We start from the raw sequence: 19311 nt of genomic DNA, 5'->3' as shown, positions 1-19311 counted from the left end.
GGCTAAAGGAGATTCTCATTGCTTTCTAGCAATTTCAAGTGACTTGTTCTTTTTGGAGCAGTTTTGAGAGGCAAGGGTCTTCAATGAAAACTTCCAAGAACCGAGTCAGGGAGGGGAAAAATAATCTCTGCACGCTGGGTTGGAGCTGGAATTCTACGCAATAAAGTCACTCCATCCAGGAAAGGCTAGTACTGCCTGGGTCGGTTTGAGAGCTGCTGTTGGGTTCGGCAGTCCTGTGCACAGGCGGAGGAGGGCCGCGTCCGGGACACAGGGCCATGCTGAGCCCTTCTGTTCAGCCCGAAGGGCCAGCTGTAGAAAACAAGACACAGCGGGCTGGCTTTCGTAGAGCCCACTGAAGCCACAGAGAAAGCAATTGAAACTCATGGACAAAGTAAGTGTTTTGATGCTAACTTTAGTAAGTAAAGTTTTTCCAGATAAAGGCAATTGCATCCATATTTAACAGCTGTTAAAGAGATACACATTGAATTGCATTATATAAGGGGTGCTTTATATTCAGGAGAAAACATTTCAAGTGTTTTCGTTCTACCTGTTTGGAATCCAGACTTTCTCCCTAGAAGATATTCCAGTTGACAAAAGGGCCTTGTTCAGATATCTGGGATCAACTGAATACATTTATTTAAAGGCAATTTTAAATATTAAAAAAGTAGAAATTAACACATACAGTACTCAAAAAACTGTCACATTAAATACAATGTGAATAGACATGTGTACTGATGTTTTACCTTAACATTCAATGAGAAGTCAAGATTTTAACTAGTGGCATGACCAGATCTGATTTCTGTACACGCTGATGTACTATGCAATAAAAAAATAAATAGCAACTGTTGTTCAACAGTAAATACGACATCATCTGCAGAGCATACTTCCCCCTCTGGGGGCACCTTCCCCTGCCCCTCCCCCCAACCCCTTTTCAGCTCTTTTTCCATAAAGATTTAGACTTTCCAAATACTATGTCATGTACAAAATTGCAGACAGTGGCTCATTGAGTTCAAATATAATACTGTACTTAAACTCAATCAATATCATACATTTTCAGATCTCTTATGACCCACAATAAGCCAGAATAAACAGAACTATTGTTCCAGATGGAACTCATTTAATTTTATAAAATGCATATGTATACTATTTTAAAGAGCGTAGAAAAGAATAGACATTTGACTCTACATAATTTTACATGCCTAGGTTTTCTTTGTATGATTTGCTTTTATCAGTTTATTTCAAGATCACTTAAAAATACAATTGACCACAAAAGTGAATAGGTTTTGTTCTTTAATGCAACTTAAAACATTGTAGTAATGGATAAAATGGAATGCTAAAAAAATGCTAGTCCTGACTTCCTTTCCATAAAAAAACCCAGAATATTAAGTCTGAAATACTGGAGCTGGTAATACTGAAGATTAGATGCCAGCAGGCTCACTCATTGCATAATTTTTTTTTTAATAAACTTTTGTTATAAATGATAAAACCATTAACAGTTGATAAATGTTTTGCAATTTTTCCATGTGGGGTTTAGACTGGTATTTGTTTCTATATTAACCACAAACAGAATTAAATATTCACTGACTACAGTCTTGGAAAACTGAATTAAAAATGAAAGCCCTCAGAAAGTCTGAGATGTGTTTTCATGAAATGAAAATCTTTCCATGCAGCCAAGACAATCTGCTTTGAAACAGCAGTACTAGGTACTGAAGCCAAAATAACATTTAAAGCAAGTAATACAAAACTACACATGAAAGTCATGGAACCTGCTACAGACAAAGCTATGGGAAAAACACAACTGCATTATGTTTCAAAGTTAAAAAATCATGTTGAAAGTGACATGGGAAATGAAAGTTTTCAGTGATACATTTAAGTGTTTTCTGGCCATGCAACTTTATACCAACTTTCAAGAAACCTCAAGTCAAATGCAGCCTTCCAAAGATTTTCTTAGACATTAGCTTTATAACAGTATGTCTGTTACTTGGTGCTTCGAATTAAGACTGTTACAATTACATGAACTCTACTAAAACCAGCCTGATACTTGTGATCTGAGTTCTATCGTTAACAGCCTGATCAAATGCATGAGAGGTCATCTCAACTTCCACTTTTTAGAGCAATTAAAAATAATTTAAATTTATCCTTATATCACCACTTAACAAATTTTATTTTAGGTAACTAACTTTTAGCAAGGTTGAAGACAGAGGAAAAAAAAACCCACAAAATCATTTTTCAAAGAGCCAATTTAGCTATAAACAAATACTGTTGCAAGCTCACATTAATCTGAATAGCAATTAAGTTAAAATGTACTTTTCTTCAAATGTAGCTATATGACTACAGTACTACTTTTGTACAAAGGCAGGTTTCAAGTAAGCGTCTAAATGCATGCATAATGTCAACAGTTAACATTTTCTAGAAGTCCTTGGTTACTAAGAATTCAGTGAAAGAAACCAGCAAATTTCACATATATCTACTAAAGAACAATATGACTAATTTTCATTAAAATAAGTTTTCGAATGAAATAAATTTGTAACTTTTTATAGTGAGGTAATATCACAGGGGAACTGCAATCACAGTTTGGCATAGGTCCACAGAATATAAACATGAAATGCTGTATGCACACCATAAAACATTACTGTTATCTGTAAAGTCAGTGAATATTTGTCTTCATAATTACACTTAACTGAGCACTATATTAAATAAATACCGAAGTGGGTTTCATAGCTGTAAACTGCATACACTTATAAACTGCAGACTGATTTTTAAATTGTCCAAAACCATTCACTCATTCTAACTTTCTGCTAATTGTATATTGAGAATACCGAGTTATTAGGAAGAGTCATTGCTGTACAGTTACATGGTTGACGGAGACCACCTATGTCTGGAAAGCTGGCAGTCCATACGTATTTTGAACAGCATAGACAGAGATGTAAGTGCTAGATGCCGAGGATGGCTTCAACGAACCCAATAAGGCGTGCCAGGTTCCAAGGCTACCATAATACTGGCAAAGGCAGAATAACACAGTATATTTACAATACATGTAATTCAACCTCATGAGGTGAAACTTAAATGAATTCTTAATTTGTAACAGCAGCTATATATACAATTGTGCACAGGATTACAGGGAGGCAGCAGCGTTCGCTTTTGCTAAAAAGCCCGTCTTGCATGAAGAATGTGCAATGCTCAAGTTTAGGATTGTTTGTTGGTTTGTTTTTACTAGTCTGACAGAATGTGCACAAAGGACACTGGGAAGACCCCTTTCCTCTCTGGCTGTCCTTCGATGTGGCCAATCTGGAACACAGGAGAAAAACATATGTAAACGTATAGGTGTGCGCAGATAATAGACTCATAGAATCATAGGTTGGAAAAGACCTCTAAGATCATCAAGTCCAACCATCCGCCCAACACCACCATGCCTGCTAAACCATATCCTGAAGTGCCAGATCTACACGTTTTTTAAACACCTCCAGGGATGGGGACTCAACCACCTCCCCGGACAGCCTGTTCCAATGCCTGACCAAGAGTTCGCAGACTGCATTTCATTCAAAAGCAGCAGAACTGCATGGATCCTTGGGAGCCTTTGCAAGTTCTTGTACAGTTTAAAGTAGATGTTAAGTTAGTTAACATCTGAACTTGCGTAAAGGAACAAAATAAAACCATACAAACACATTATAAATAAGACCAATTAAGCCAACTAAATCAAAGGAGAACAAAGCAACTACAGTTCCACTGCAGTTGAACGGGGAAACCTAGAAGGGCTACGTAGACCACTGAATTTCAAGAATCTCACCAAAACAGAAGCCTTATTTTCTTTTGCCTGATGCATCTTGCTTCTGCAAGTTAATCTATGCCTTTCAAACTCACTCATCTTCATTAACTGAATAAAGCCTAAACATCTCACTTGAGGGAAATGTCTGCTACAATTGTGAAGTTAGTTATGATAATCGGCATGCTTCATGAAGTGAGAAGGGCCCAGCTATTTTCTCACTGAATTAGTATGATTCCTAATGATTTAGGTGAATACTAGTGTTTATAATGAATCACACTACCATCTGATTAGGTATCCTTCATGTACAACTTCTTACATGTTTTGCATAATAATAATTAATGAAGAAATAGCCAAGCAACTTCTAAAAAAACAGCTAATAATGACACCTTCTGTATGAACTTTGCACGTTTAAAATGCATAGTTCTAAACAACTATCAAACTGATAGCACTGGAGTAGCAGCCTTGACTGACCACATAACCCTCTTCTCATCCTGCTACAGTGCTGCTCTGTACTTTCAGAATAATGGTGCACCTCCTTCCTCTCCCACAAGCTAAAAAATGGGAAGGGGAAACATGCAGGGCTGGCCATTTCCTCTTGTAGAGCCAAATTTTTGAAGCATATGAGTCAACAGCCCTCGTTTCCCTTCTCAGAAACACTCAGACTGGAGCACTTCATGGAATGTGTCAGGCATGTACCCAGGGATCTTAAAAAGCCACTTCACAAAACAGATTCAGCAACTAATACAACCATAATCGGGGACTGGATGATAGGGTTAATAAAGCAGCTTTTCACCGGGCATTGCTCGTTTGATGCCATCTTTTCAGTGGAAAATCTTCCACACTTTAAATGATGGGTGAGAGGAAACCGTGTAGCTAGAACCAAACCAGCAAAGGTTGCGCCGCATTTAGATTAGGAAGACATAGGCAGCATTGCGATAAGAAGTTGTTTCAATCAAAATGAAATCCGTCTCATTTTCCCCAGTAATAATTCTTAGGTAGGGAAGGATGATGTAAGCAGGGCTCTGGAGGCAAGAAGCAGAGTGTCAAGGGAGGGTTGGAGCCTTCAAGTGGGGTTGAGAAAAACCCAGTGTTAGGACTCAAGAACCAAAGACAATATGCAGTCCAGAGTAGGGGGGAGTATGATACAAACCAATGGCACCGGAGGGAAGAAGGAAAAGAAAATATTAACTACCTCGCATTTAAGGAGGAAAACGATCAGCTTACAGCACCATTTACAAATAGTTTTTCAGACTTCCAGCAACCCCTGTAGGTGTAACTTAACATTTCTGGTGAAGATAATTACATACCTTATTTTTCACGAAGGGTGTAAGCATGCTAAATGGAGTAAAAATCACCACTTTTTCGTTTAATGAAAGGTTAGTGTGCATTACAAAGTGTGACGTATGTAAATACGTGTTTTTACGAGCCAGCAATAAAACCAAACCTAGTCAGGACGGTTCTAGCAGACCCCCAGGAAGAGACAGACCCTACCAGAGAAAGGGGGTCTTCTCTAATACAAGTTTAAGGGCTGGATGTTAGCTCAGGCAAAAAACTCCCCAAAACCAACAAAATAAAAAACCACTACCCACAAACCAAAATAACAAGAACCTCCCCAAATCTGCAAAAAGAAGCTTTCCTGTAAAAGTCATTAGTAAGTTATGTGGAACTATAGAAGGAAAAGATACATACCCACCACTCTTGGTCCTCTTCACCAGTTACAATAATTACTTCTCCTTCAACAAATGTGAGCTCATCATCATTATCTGCCTGACAGTCATAAATGGTCTTCACTCGCCTAACTTTGTTTTTCCCCTAAAAATAGAATGAAGGTTTAGATGAAGGACATGAGGAACAGCAAAAACACATATATGATATGAATGTTGCCTTGCAGTTATGCTTTATTTTACAAGAAGGTGAAGACTACCAAATTGCTTTCCTTGCAATCGGGGAAATAAAAAAATCAAAAAACTCTGCTTCAACAAGACTATTTAAAAAAAAAAAAATTTACCTACACAGGTATAGGTTTTCTTTTTCTTAAGATTCAGAACTCCCAAGAGACTTTAACGTGCAGTGCATGGCTTAAGTAACCTATGCTTCCTCTGGTAAAGAAAGTTTAAATAAAGTCTTTACATCGTTCCAGTCCACAAACACTCCCCTTCTCCTTTAATACACACTTCATTAAAAAAACCACCATGAACAGCAAATGAAACCCAGTCTCCTCTGAATGTTAGGAGAGAGGTAAGGGCTGAGGAAAATGCTGCACTGAAATCCCACTATTCCCTACAGTTTTGGATGTAGTGCAAAAATACCGTATCCTTTGATTTCAGATCTGCTTATAGGACTGGAAATTATTTTTTGAGTGATTTTTCATCCAGATTGTTAGCAATTTCTTACCTAAAGAATCTTAAATTTCAGATGGCAGTACTATTTTGTGATGATAATTCACAATAGATACTCTCACAGCTCTACCATTCTGAGTCCAAGTATTTTCTAGGTCATACTTCGCTGCATACTGCTAATTCAGATGAAAAAGCCTGAGCCGTGGACTCCTCCCCAAACATATGTTTCTCACGGCAGGGAAAATGCTTTAAAATATTTCCAAATATAGTAAGGAAGCAATATTCACAGCAAAACAGTCCTGCTACTTTATATTCTCGTATTTTCATACCCACAGTTCTTCAAAAACTACAGTTCCTTCTTTGAACAGAAGTAGTCAGATAACAAGAATGCAAAAAAACAAGAGCAGCAGAAGGAGATGAGAAGCAGAAGGGCTACGAAGGAAAAGTCAGCAGGTTTAGGCAAATTTGAGCCAAAAGTAACTTCACAGAGGACATCTCCTAGGGACCCTTCTCTTTGCTATTACCCACCCACTTGAAATACCTCCACGTTTTGGCAAAAAAAAATTCCCTGCCAATCAACAGCAGAACAGACACACAGCAAAGAGCACTCACACTCAAATGATGGTACAGAAAAATACCAATGACAGCGGGATCCAAGGGACAAAGCAGGTAACACAGTAACATTAGAGTAAAAACCCCCATACTCAAGACAAACAAACAGAAATACCTGAAGTTCATATGAGATCAAAGGGGGGTTTTTTTACAGCAAGAGCTTGCTGCAACAAGAAGTTACTTCAAAGAACACTTTCTCTCATTTTTAAACAAATTCATATAATCTGAACAAAAATCTCCGCTATCACTAGGGACTGGAATTCAATATTAATGGGTATTTGGGGCCAGGCCCAGCTTTCAACGCCAGAGAACCTTTACAGACTAAGAGTGCTTCCAATCAATCCTCCAGTGATGAAGGGAAGCAACTACTTCTGCTACGTAAAAGTCGTCTCATTCAATAAAGAGACTAAAGAAAGTTAAATTCCTCTAAACTCAGAGAACTGTATGCAACTCATCTTGTACGAACACATGAAAAATGACAGCGATTGCTCCTGGTTCCTTCTGATTAGTATCACAAATGACATTTTAATATTCTATTCCTTCCACTTAGGAGAGCAGTAAAAAGGAGAATTCAAGCTCAAGGTGTATTTAATCTTGGGAAGGTTTAAAAAAGGAAGGCTCTGAAGAGAGTATCTATTTTCCAGAACACGGTTTGGGGCACTGGTGTGTAAAGTAACAGAAACAATAACAGGACATGTAATCTGCGACAATGAAACAAATACTAGTCTCCCCCCAACTCCTTGTAGCCAATATTTGTACTTATTAAGAAGAGACTTTTATGCTTAAGACTGAATAATAATCAGCTGCTGTGGTCATTAATAATCCCTCCATGCTCTTACTTACATTCAACACTTTTTTTTTTAAAAAAAAAAAAAGTATTTTGTCTCCGTTATAGAAAACACACACACAGAGAAGAACAATCAAGTGCTCAGTGTGATTTTAGAAGCACTCAGAGCAAGTTTCATTTCCCTAAAAATATCCTTTCAAGTCCTTATATATTAACAACTTTGGTATTTTTTACCTAATAATTCTAAACAACCGATTTTCTAAAACATCCAATAAAAAAAAAAAAGCGCTTCTCTATTTAGTGGCTTAATAGTCAAACCCACGAGTGAAGTAGCCACAAGTACTAGTGGCTGCCGTTACGGGTCTTACTGCTGCACTGCGATGTAGCATTGCACCCGTTTGTCGGCGAGGACAGAGCCACAGGATGAAAATGGAGGCAAGATACATTTAAGAGGAATTCTTGCACATCGTTACTTGAGCAAAAAAGACCGCAGTGAACAAGAAGAGATACACATGTGCATGCAATGGTGTGCAGAAAACTGGGAACTAATTAGCACAGATTCATCATAATTTTCATCACTTCAAAGCAGTGAAACTATTTACTGCACATGTGAAAATGGCTGAATTTGGAGAACACGGAATTTTCCTCAGAATTTTTTTGTATAAAGTAAGTTATGAGCTTAAAAAAAACAAAACAACTAATCCACTATTTGCTCTCTTTCTTTAATAAAGTGAGAAACAGCTGAGAATGTCCAGCATAATTTGCCTGCTTATATTTAAAAGCATGCAAGTAAACAAATCGTAGTTGCAGCCACCTTTTGCTCAGGTCCACATACTATTTTATTTACTCTCCAGAACACTGAGGAAGCCCAAGCAACAGCCCTGTCATTCTCGGTTCAGACAGGAGTTTGCAAGTAAGTCCATGACAGAAACCAAGCTGAGTGACAGCTCCAGAGAAAGGGTGTTCTTCCTCAGACAAGCCCAAAAAGGGAGAAACTCACCCTCTGCTTTCACTACAGGAACGGAAGTCTTATTTCCTTTTACATAAGTGCTTTGCATAGCCAATTTGACATGCAAAACCTCTCCTTTTTGATGTATTCTTAATGATGAAAGTCTTAAGAGAGCTCTGGAGTTTCGTAAAAAGATTTCACTATACATATGCATGAAGAATCCTCTGCTGGATGGAGACTGCACTGGTTAGCAAGATGAACAGCACGATGAAATGGGGGTTGAACAGGAGACTTGGAATTGAGTTATAGTTCCGGCTCTGCTATCACACACCGTCCAGCAATGTCAATTCTGCCACTTCAGCAATGTATCTGAACCTCTGTTAACCACTTAAAAGCACTGACATTAAATACTCAAAACAGGCACATTTACTAGTTTGTCACAGTTGTCCTTACTTTAATTTTTTTTCATCTACTGACAATAGGTGCTAACAACCCTTCTTAAAGCTCACGAAAAGCAAATATATAAATATTCTAGTAATCTAAGGAATACAAAGCAGTGAGCAAAGGCAGCAGAGAACATCACCAATTAATTCCGAATTATGACTGGCACAGATAAAAATGGCCAGGTTCCCTAATAAACCTAAATACACCATCATGCTCCCAAGGATATCGTTTTACATTACTAGGATTTGTTCCAGCATGCAAGAGGCCTTGTAAACCCCCAGCATTTGCACAAAAAGAGCACCCCATTCCCAGCCCATAACGTTATGTTACTTAGTGTTCATAGCTCAAGGGTGGTGGGTTTTTTTCTTGCACAGATAGTGCTACAGTAACTTCAAAGCCTTCCATGGATGCTCTCAACTAGCTGGAATAATACCTACCATATTTATTTTCCTGGGAAGTGGCACGGGGGTTTCTGGCAGGGTATGTGTTATGTCATTAGACTCTTCAGATGCTTGCCTTTGGACGGTGTCTCTAGATTGTACGTTTAGAGAAAGATCCAAGGAGTGAGATTTTTGATTTGCCTCTGAGGGCTGCAGCTTCGGTGATGCTTCTCCACCTTGAGTTTTAGCCAACAGCTCTCCTAGCTGAGGCTTTGGAGGAAGGTCCTTCATTTGCGGCTTTGGAGGCAAGTCTCCAAGCTGTGGTTTTGGTGGTAAGTCTCCTAGCTGAGGCTTTGGGGGTAGTTCTCCAGGTTTTGGGGGTAAATCTCCCACTTGAGGTTTCTGAGTTAATTCCAGAGGCAGAGGCTTTGGGGGCAAGTCTCCAGGTTGTGGTTTCTGTGGTATATCGATGGACAGTGAGGGCTTCTGAAAGATTTCCGTGTGCTGATGGGATTTATCTATTGAAAGATGATGACTGGTTTCTATTTTTCTTAGTGCCACTAAAACAAAAAAGCATAACAATGGTTTTTCACAATTTCATTTTAATATTAAATAAGTTAAGCACATATCAAAACTGTAATTGTGTAAATGACTGCATGTTCACTGAGCCCCAATAACTGCCCAGATGTCCCCCTAGCCTATGACAAGTGCAAGATAACACAACTTTATGTAACCCTCTTTCACTGAGGTCTCATTTCATTGCTCCTCCTGGAGGCCACGAGTGTATAATCCAGCAGCCACTAGGTGTCAATCTATAGATTAACTACTTAAAATGAAATATAGTGATCACTTTTTGGACCTAAACCAAAAAATATTAAATATAAGAAAAGACGTATTTTGCAAAACAGCCTATTAACCCATTGACATTACTGCAATGAAAATTCTCTTTAATCCCAGTTATTCATATATACAGTTGAGGTCCATACAAAAAACCCACAATTCTGGCTTAGTAGCTGCGACATCTTAAAGAAGAGAGCAAGTGAGCACCTACGTCTACACAGTGTACATAATGAACTGTATTACAGACATTCAAACTAAAACTAATAAAAACTGAATTATTGTAAATATGATTTAGTAAAGATGAGAAGTTTTAAAATGTGTATTTTGCAGATTTGATGGAAGTAAATTGAAAATAGCTTTTCAAATACTTTTTTCTCAGTGTCATGTATTGATTCTAGAGCTAAGTTGCCTAAGAAATCTTGACTGAAATTTACCTTAAAAACAAAACATAACAACACAATAAAAAAACCCACAAACCCCTAAACCAAACAACCCTATATTAAAACAGATGAAGGGGGACAGCAGAGAAAAAATTATGACCCATGATGAAAGCAACGCATTTTGACTAGAAGAAGTAATTTGCTATTGTATTCTGCTTTGGTATCATATAATACCAGCCAAAAAGGTGGCCTGACATTTTACTAGGAAAGCAACGACACTTGCTTTGGATATCACCTACTGCAATAACACTTCCATGCTATATTTACGGTTATTTATACAAAAAAAAGAAAATTTTGCACAATTTCCATAAAAGAATTCGTTTAGCTACTATCAGATGCCTCATTTTCAAAAACGTCTGTGTTGATACCTGTCTGCGGCTTTGCCTCCTGGCCTTATCTAGTACCAAATGCAGATGTACTGATCAGCCACATCGGTTTGAGGCTTACGTAAATGAGAGGAGAAACTGACAGTATCCCTTATCAAAGTGCTTTGATTGCACCCATCTTAAATTTTAACCTTGGTACCCTATCGTGTCATCGGTGTCTCTTTCAAAAAGATGATACCATGTCATAATAATCATAATTTATATAAAGTTGAAATTTCAGATTTGCATTTTCTTTTAAAATGATTTGCAGTCTCAGTTTCAGTCATCGAGCTTCCGAAGTTGGGACAAGCACAATTTCCTGACCATCAGGCTCTATAGCGATCACCCACTCCCGCGGCCAATGTATTTGTGATGGATTCTGCATTAGACAGAGCTACAAGGTAGGTCTACTTTCAACTTGTAGTCAACTGATGCAAGAACTCAAAAAACTATAAAACCTGCCCAATGAGCTTAAAGAGAGAGTAGAAAAAAACATTTCTAAAAAGAAAGGCCCATAAGGTGTCCACTGGGGTGATGGTTTCAGCAAGTTCGTCACCAGTATATCAGTGAGCATGTAACAGGACCTGATTCTTTTCAAGGTATTTATCAGGACAACAACCCTGATCGCCAACACACGGCGACAGACACAACTGACTTCAAGGGTATCACGAAATTTGATTTATGGATATTAAGAAGAAAAAAGAGTTTAGCAATGAGTATGGTCAAAGAAACGGGAGCCCGGATAAATTATCCACGGAGATACTCAAAACACGACTAGACATGGTCCTGAGCAACCTGCTCTGATGTCAGAAAGTTAGCCCTGCTCTGAGTGGGGGATGGGACCAGCTGACCTCCTGTGTTCTCTTCCAGTTTCAATTAGTTCATGATTTTTTCTTCTTCCCTCCTTATGTTCCATAGGTCTACCTATTTTTTCAGTTTAATAAAAACCTTCCCGATCATCCAAAATCCTTTCAGTTTTGCTGGAGTTTCATGGTTTGTGGCATTTTAGAAATAAAATTTTTGCTGAAAAGATCCATATATTTAAAACAAGTATCTACTTTCATACACATTTAAAAGATATCATTATGTGAATACCCACAAAGAGAACTCTTACCTTTCTGAGGTAGTTTGGGAAGAACTCTAGGGCCAAGTGCAGTTTTTGCAGTCCCACTGCCAAATCAACAGATGTGAATTATTAGTGCTTACAACTGTTATAAAACATATTCTTCCTTCCCCATTTCCCCCCTTCCACATCCTTAACTTAAAAAAAAAATATATATACACAATTATTTTGCTTCTTTTGTATAACCATCTTGTCTGTGGATCAATCCCGAAACCCAAAGCCCTGTTAAGAATGAACTGCTTTTTTCAGAGAAAGAGACATACAAACCCCACACAGCTCTGATGCTACAGGGCAGATATATTCTATGAACTATGGTATGTGCAAAATCGTACTCTGAAAATAGGTGAAGCTGAAAGACCAGCTCAGTGGGCAGATCCTGAACTTTGCAATAATCACACTGAAGCATTCAAAACATAATCTGTCCTTTATGTCAGGGGTTTGAAGTCTTCCAGGACTGAGCCCATGCCTTGCAGCCTACTGCAGGAGTATGATATTGTCTTGGACACAAACTGCAGCTGCATTGGGAGACAAAGCCTCTGCTGCTCCCAGGAAACACACTGCTGATTGTGGGAAAACAACATGCTTTACTCTGTCAACCTACATTACACCTCTGTTAGCTACTCGCAGTGATAAGCAACAAAACAAGCAGGACAGTTGCAAGCAATTTAATTACAGTGTAAAAATCTGAGAGAGTTGCATACTGCCAAAACTTTCCATCTATGCTTTCTGTTGTTGGCAATTTTTTTCAGAATCAACATCAAACTGACACAAATTTGCAAATATGGCATGTGAGGGCAAAACATATTACAAGTTTCAACAAGAAACCACCAAATTTCTTCCACCAAAACCACACCTGAGTCACTTTTATAGAAAAGGACTGTGGAAGAAAAAAAGAAAGCCACTTGATTTAAGACATAAAAATCAAACAATAAATAATCAAATAAAAATCTGCATCACCTCAAAATAATTACTCAAAAAACAAGGAAAAGGAAAAACTAGGGAGGAAGTTGTCAGAGTGTGTTCAACAGAGCAGAGTCTTCTGCATCAGCAGCCTTGACTCTGGTATTAATTGCCTCTGAAGCTAACATTTCAAAATGAGTATGATGAAACAATTTTATCTTAATTTCCTATTTTTGTTTTTAAATAGTCAAAATATATGATGACACAAAACTGAAAGAACAGTCAAGGTCAATCTTGATCCAATAATTACCTGGGCCTTTATCTACTGCCATCAAGCACAAGTACCACACTTTTGCCCTTTTTTTACAAGTATCAAGCATGGCACCAGCTCTTTGTGCTGTAGAACATCACCTGAACGGATTCAGCAAACAGGGCAAGCCAGCTGTGCTACCACCGCTGCGTCCACTGCCTATCCTGACAAGGCAGATCACAGCCTGAGGAGCGTCCAGAAACTCTACCTACACATCTCCTACTGTGATTTGTTTGATGTCGCACATCCATCTCCAGTCATGGCCCGATCACGCACACTCCTGGTCATGCAAGGTCTCCACCGCATTGCCCAAGGCACACGTTTATTAGAATTACCATGCTTTGAACCTTTTGGAATCACAACACAGATAAAGGAGTAACAAAGTGACAGGAATGTATGGCTATCCTTACTACTCCAGCGACTGGAAAAGGCACCTGTAATGTACTGACCTGATGAACCACGAGCTAAACGCAGTTTGTGTTATTACAGACTGCGTGTCAGCATATCAGCTTGACAGACTGGAAACCAGTTAATCTGGAAGACTGAGATGGATTCTCTCTCTTACTGAGCTATCTTCGATGCCAGCCTGTACCCAGAGCGACTCTTCGGCAGCTACAGGCATGAGACCTCACACTGAAGCAGATAAAATGAAATGCCCAGAGACATGAAAATAAAACTTTTGTCCTGCCAGACTGCAGGTCCGAGGCAACATTCCCCAGCCCAGAGAGCACTTCTGTAGGAGCGGTAGATGGCTGCTGGTACAAGTTGTTCTGTCCATCCCGCTCAAAGGATGAATTGTGCACGGACAGCTACGAACACAGCGTGGGAGGCTTGATGAAGCCAAAGTATTCATATGGTAGTAAGGCATGCAGAAAACCAGCAAAGAAACAGAGCTAGGATTTTATTTCATATGAAAGGCAATTTTTTTCTAATTTACACATTGGATGTTTAGATAATTTTTCACCTTTGCCTTCACATACACAAATTTTACCTTGACTGCTGAGACATCCCCTCAAACTTGTTTGCAGCCTTAGTTGAAGGTGGGCCCAAATCATTACCTGAGGTGAAAAAAACATAAATTAAAAAAAAAATTATCATTAGGGTACCTGAAATATAATCAGCAGAGGGTGCAACTTAAAGCAAAGTACCCATCCTTCCAAGTATCTTCTATACAACACGTCTAAAGATTTTAAAGATCATTCTTTAGTAATGATTTCTTAACTGAAAAAGCAGCAGGGACCATAATAATCCAACTTGACCTTTCATACAACACAAATTAAAACAACCCACTGGTAGCTCACATCTGCTGGCAAGGAAAGATTGAATGACATTGCTGAGTTACTGCTGTAGGGCTTTTGTTTTGAATAGTGTTTCAATGTTCTCTGAACAGAAGGAGATACTGCAGGCCAGCATCAAATCAATTATCGCAGATGTTTACATTTTGTGTTACGAGGCACGTCTTTTTAAAACCACCATGAATTTGATTTTAGTCACAAAACATCAAATTTCTAAGGATTGGTGTTTTATCCTACGTGAAGAATAGCCTTAGCTGATTTAATGACTAAGTCAGGATGTTACCGTAACCTGAACGTTAACCGTTGGTAAAGAACTGAACGTGGGTATACTCAATTCTGTCAAAAGCAGTGAAATCCAAACCCAAGTGCTTTGGAGCTCCTTCAGCAGAAGGCTTCTCTTTCATCAGCCGTCACCATGCCCAAGGTACATTTATACAAACTACTTCGTTTTAGTGCCTTTATCATTCCCCCTTCCTTCTTCTATTACAGCATGTCTAAACAATCTTAGAACCAACTTCAACAGCCATTAGTAAATTCTGTCACTGAAACAGATGTAAAGTGACGTTTAATGATCCAAGAACACAAAATACTTCCCATGCAAAAGAATGGCAGATCTGCCTAGATACCATTCTTAGTGCCCTCAAGTCTAAACAAAACAGCAGAAAAGGCTCATGCTGAGCCTAGCTAGAAATATGTTTATATTTAAAAGTAAAAAGAAAAAAAAAAAAAAGAAAAAGAAAAGCAAGTCAAACAGCAGTCCCTTCACATGTAGATCCTACAGACAAAGGAAGGAAAAATATCTCATGGTTGCTATGGAAATCCAAAATAATCTAAAGGACATTTTTAGAATATCTTTGAATGGTAACTTAATTTGCTTAGACATAAGCTAAGGATTACTCTGCTTGAAACTTCAATTAATGCACAGATTAGAGAACAAATGCTGAAATTCAACATAACAAGAAATACAGCAACACAGAAAAAAAGCTTGTGAAAGGGAAAGCAGTGAGCATCCAACAACATTCTTAAACCACAACCACAGAGGCAGATATAAGAAACATCTTCCTTTATAAACACAAAACTTCCTATTTGCTAAAAATCCAAATGGACTTTGAAATAAGTTTTTGTACAGATCTCAGCTAAGAAAAAGGGGGGAAGAGGCCCCTCTTCCATCCACTGACGTGTAGTCTGCACTGTGGAGCAGAAAAGAGACAGAACAAGCAATGATCTCCTCTGGCCCTGCTCTGAAAAGTTATTCTACTGCTGCAAGGTTCTTCAGCTCCACACCTGCACCTTTCCCAGATTCTCCTTTTCCTTCATCTGTTGTCCAGTACTTTTAGAGAAAAGTTGGCACTAGCTTTACAACTGTTCCTACCACACTTTTCATTCTAATAGTGTTACACTATATAGTATTCCAGTATATTGTAGTTTACGTGCTGCTTTGGACATAAATATTTGGGCTTTTAAAAATTTGTCATGTCCAAGCTCTTGAAAATGCATTTACTCCCTCAGAAATAGGGCAGGGCTGTTGGATTCCAGAACATAGGAAACATTTTTTCCACAGCCCAGATATCTTAAAAGTGGAGAACTGAAAAGATTGCCATTATTTGTATTCCTTGAGAAAAAGACTTTGCTTTTCATCAGACTCTGTAATTCTCTTCATATTAAGTCCTAGATTAAATCACATATTCTACATGAGTACTCCAGGATTTACTACATTTAACTGAATTTGCTGAAAAAAATGGTGATTTTTGGCTTACAGGTTTTTATAGGCTAGTAATTTTGTCTGTATTAGAACTGAGAGAGGCTACTCCTAAGATGTAAGTTTTGTATGGATAACCTCCCAATGTAAGCATTGGATTCCAGCTCCAAAGTTTATTGATTTATGGAAGTCCTGCCACCAAAACTAAAATTATAGAAAATTACACGGGTTTGAGATTTATAGCTACCAGGAGAAGCTGACTGCATAGAGCAATGTTTATCGAAAAAAGCAAGCATTTGTGTAGTCTGGAAAATAGAAGCTTTTAAGAAACTGTCAGAAAAGTATCCTGTTTAAAAAAAAAAAAAAATGCTGTTTCTCTATAACTTCTGCAGGTAGCAGGACGCAAGCCCACCAGTCTTTGTATCCGTACAGACAATATCACAAAATCCGCAGACATCAGACATGAAGACAACACATCCTCACCAGCTTGGTGCAAACGCGTTACGGGAGAGATCTGGCACAGAGCCCAGGGAAACAAGCCCTTGGGGCAATCAGGAGAACCGCAGAGGTTCCTCGAGGTCTGTCTGCCCCAAACCAAGACCCGCCTAGATCACCGAGCTGGTCGGAGCAGGAGCAGGGGTGGGGAGGGAGATGCAGAGCGGATGCAGCAGATGAGGGGCCAGGGTGAGGGCAGCCTGGGCAGCTAGGGTGGAGAGGGGGAGGCAGCACAGGAGACTGAACTGGGCCCCAGGGGAGCGTGGAATATTTTCAGTTTTCTCAAGTGAGACTCAGACACAGAAGCCTGGAAGCTAGAGTGACAGAAGACAGAACTGTTGATTTATCTGAGCTGACGTTACATCAAGCTGCAATCATTAGAAAGCAAGCACCAGGTAAAAGAAACCAGAGATCATGTATCATCCATCATAAAGGTTTTTCCCCTGCCCTTTTGTTCTGCGTTTCGAAACTCACCCCAAGGAATTGGGCCCTTATTCTGGGGTCCATGAGGTAGTGGGCTTGGTGGGTCAGAGAGGGTTCGTTTGTGTCCTGGGGGTGGGGGAGGTGGTCTCTTCTTGGAAAGAGTGGAGCTGCCACTAGAGGTTTGAGTGCTTAGAGGGAGGGTTGAAGGTGGGCCTGCAAAATAACAAACAATCTTCTTACAAATACATGGGCATAAACATCAAAGCAGCACTGAAAAATTCACAGTCAGACCCACAGCGAAGTGCAGCAAGAGACTAAAATAAAAAGACAAGCCATGCCAAAACACCGTTTAGATTAAACGACACGTTCACCACATTTTTAACCATCGTAGCTGCGGGAATATAAGCAACTTGACAATAGAATGACATGTGTAGTTACATTTAAAAAATACAGGATTAATCACTCCAGGATTTCAGATTTTAGGCATTGTTTAAAAAAAAAAAAAGCAAGCATGAAATCTTAAAATTAAGTAATATTTAGCATGTGGGATTAAAATTACTATGAACTTATAGCAGAACGATATAGCTTTCTAGATGTTCTATTATGTGGGGGCTTTTTTTCCCCTCTAGACCATCCCATATCTGTTAATAAACTTGGGGGGGGGGGGGAGGAGGGGAATAGAAATCTATCTACAAATTTTTCTTGCATTTCGAAAACAGAATTGTAACCTTAAAAAGTTCTTCTGTAGTTATTTTCCCTCTTCTGTGTCTTAAATAGACCAGAATATGCATTTTTAGAGTGATGTAAATCGTATGCAGTGGATATAAAATAAAAATCAGAAAAGCCCTTTCTGAGGCTGAATTAGATTTTTAATGGTAGCATTGCTTATACGAGCTTACACAGTCACACCTCCACTTAAACCCTTTATTTCCCCCTGCATCAGCGTTGGCACAAGTATTATTCAACGCAATGCATGTTTTACAGGATACGGGAACAGATACAGATTAAAAGACAAAATAACTCAGAGGGAAGACAGGAGTTTTCCCCACTCAACTTCACCATTCACCTTCAAAAATGTCTTTAATACGAGGTTCAAGGAAGCAGGTGGTGCAGGGTGCAAACATGCAGCGAGGGGACAATTGCTCAGGTCAGCTGCCACGACCGCCAAAAGAAACTACTTGTAGCACTTACCTAAATTAGTTCTACACTAGGTTAGAATAGCTTTAGGGTTTTGTTGTTGGGGTTTGGGGTTTTTTTGTTGGGTTTGTTCTGTTTTCAATCTAACCAACAAATACTACTTCACTGCAGTCATGATCTTGCAGTTAATTTTGCATGCAAGAGAGCTTTGCCACCATAGGCTCTGGATAAATGCAAAAAAATACAACTTTTAAAATCAAAGTTTATTGATGCCTGAAATTTCAAGTCTATCATCACATATTTTTGTAGAACTACAGAAGCAACTTGCCTATTTTTGAAAACTTGTTTGAACAGTATCTGAGACAAAAATCTTCATTTTGTTAATCAGCACATACCCTCACTTGCACACAGAACCAGAGCTGCCTCTTTACCAATCTCTGTAGGAGAAATAAAGATTACCAAAGTGTGCACTCCTTCCCAAATTACTACACATCATAGAAGTATAAAAATCAGAGAAGAATAGTCTTTGCTGAAATTCCTTAGGTGAAGTATTAAACATTGAAAAAAGTAACTTCAGTTATCGTCTAAGCATGTGTACATTTGCCAGATATGTTCAGCAAGTGACCTCCCTCTTTCTTCTTAACCCCACAGAAGAGATTAATAAAACTGCCCATAATGAGTTCATAATTCAATCTATTCTCTTCCAGATTCAAGCCTGGAAGGCCTTTCACTGCTCAGGAGAATCTCTCAACCACAACCCCAGCAGGTGTTTTTGGCCTGGCTTTCCGTTAATTGCTTACTCTTGTAAATCAAATTATATATTTTGTGATTGTTCCTCTCAATTTACTTCCAAGTTCGCAAAACCATCAACTGACAAATAGTCAAATGCTAGTGCAAATTAAACAAGATTGTTCTCCAATTTTCATCCTTTCTCATTTTAATTTCTTGCATGAGCTTAAGAAAGCGAGCTGATTTAAACCACGCATTGAAAAGCTTCTGCCAGCAAA

General features: G+C 38.7%; 1 protein-coding gene across 4 annotated transcripts in view; it reads right to left on the bottom strand.

The window, feature by feature from the left end:
• Positions 1 to 409: 409 nt before the first annotated feature.
• Positions 410 to 19311, bottom strand: part of ASAP1 (ArfGAP with SH3 domain, ankyrin repeat and PH domain 1) — a 195445-nt gene continuing 176543 nt past the window's right edge. For 3 of the 4 annotated variants that reach the window (XM_075415544.1, XM_075415546.1, XM_075415547.1), the window contains 6 exons: positions 17219 to 17380; positions 14247 to 14313; positions 12037 to 12092; positions 9335 to 9837; positions 5456 to 5578; positions 410 to 3288 (listed from right to left, as the gene is read on the bottom strand). In XM_075415544.1, coding sequence (XP_075271659.1) covers positions 3214 to 3288; positions 5456 to 5578; positions 9335 to 9837; positions 12037 to 12092; positions 14247 to 14313; positions 17219 to 17380 — 986 coding nt within the window. In that variant the 3' untranslated portion in view covers positions 410 to 3213. The remainder of the gene's footprint in view (positions 3289 to 5455; positions 5579 to 9334; positions 9838 to 12036; positions 12093 to 14246; positions 14314 to 17218; positions 17381 to 19311) is intronic. The other variant, XM_075415548.1, reaches the window with a different exon arrangement.

This window comes from Opisthocomus hoazin, chromosome 3 (genome assembly GCF_030867145.1).
Source record: "Opisthocomus hoazin isolate bOpiHoa1 chromosome 3, bOpiHoa1.hap1, whole genome shotgun sequence".
Classification (NCBI taxonomy): domain Eukaryota; kingdom Metazoa; phylum Chordata; class Aves; order Opisthocomiformes; family Opisthocomidae; genus Opisthocomus; species Opisthocomus hoazin.
Note: the sequence above shows the minus strand (reverse complement) of the source record. Positions and strands in the feature narration are given on the sequence as shown.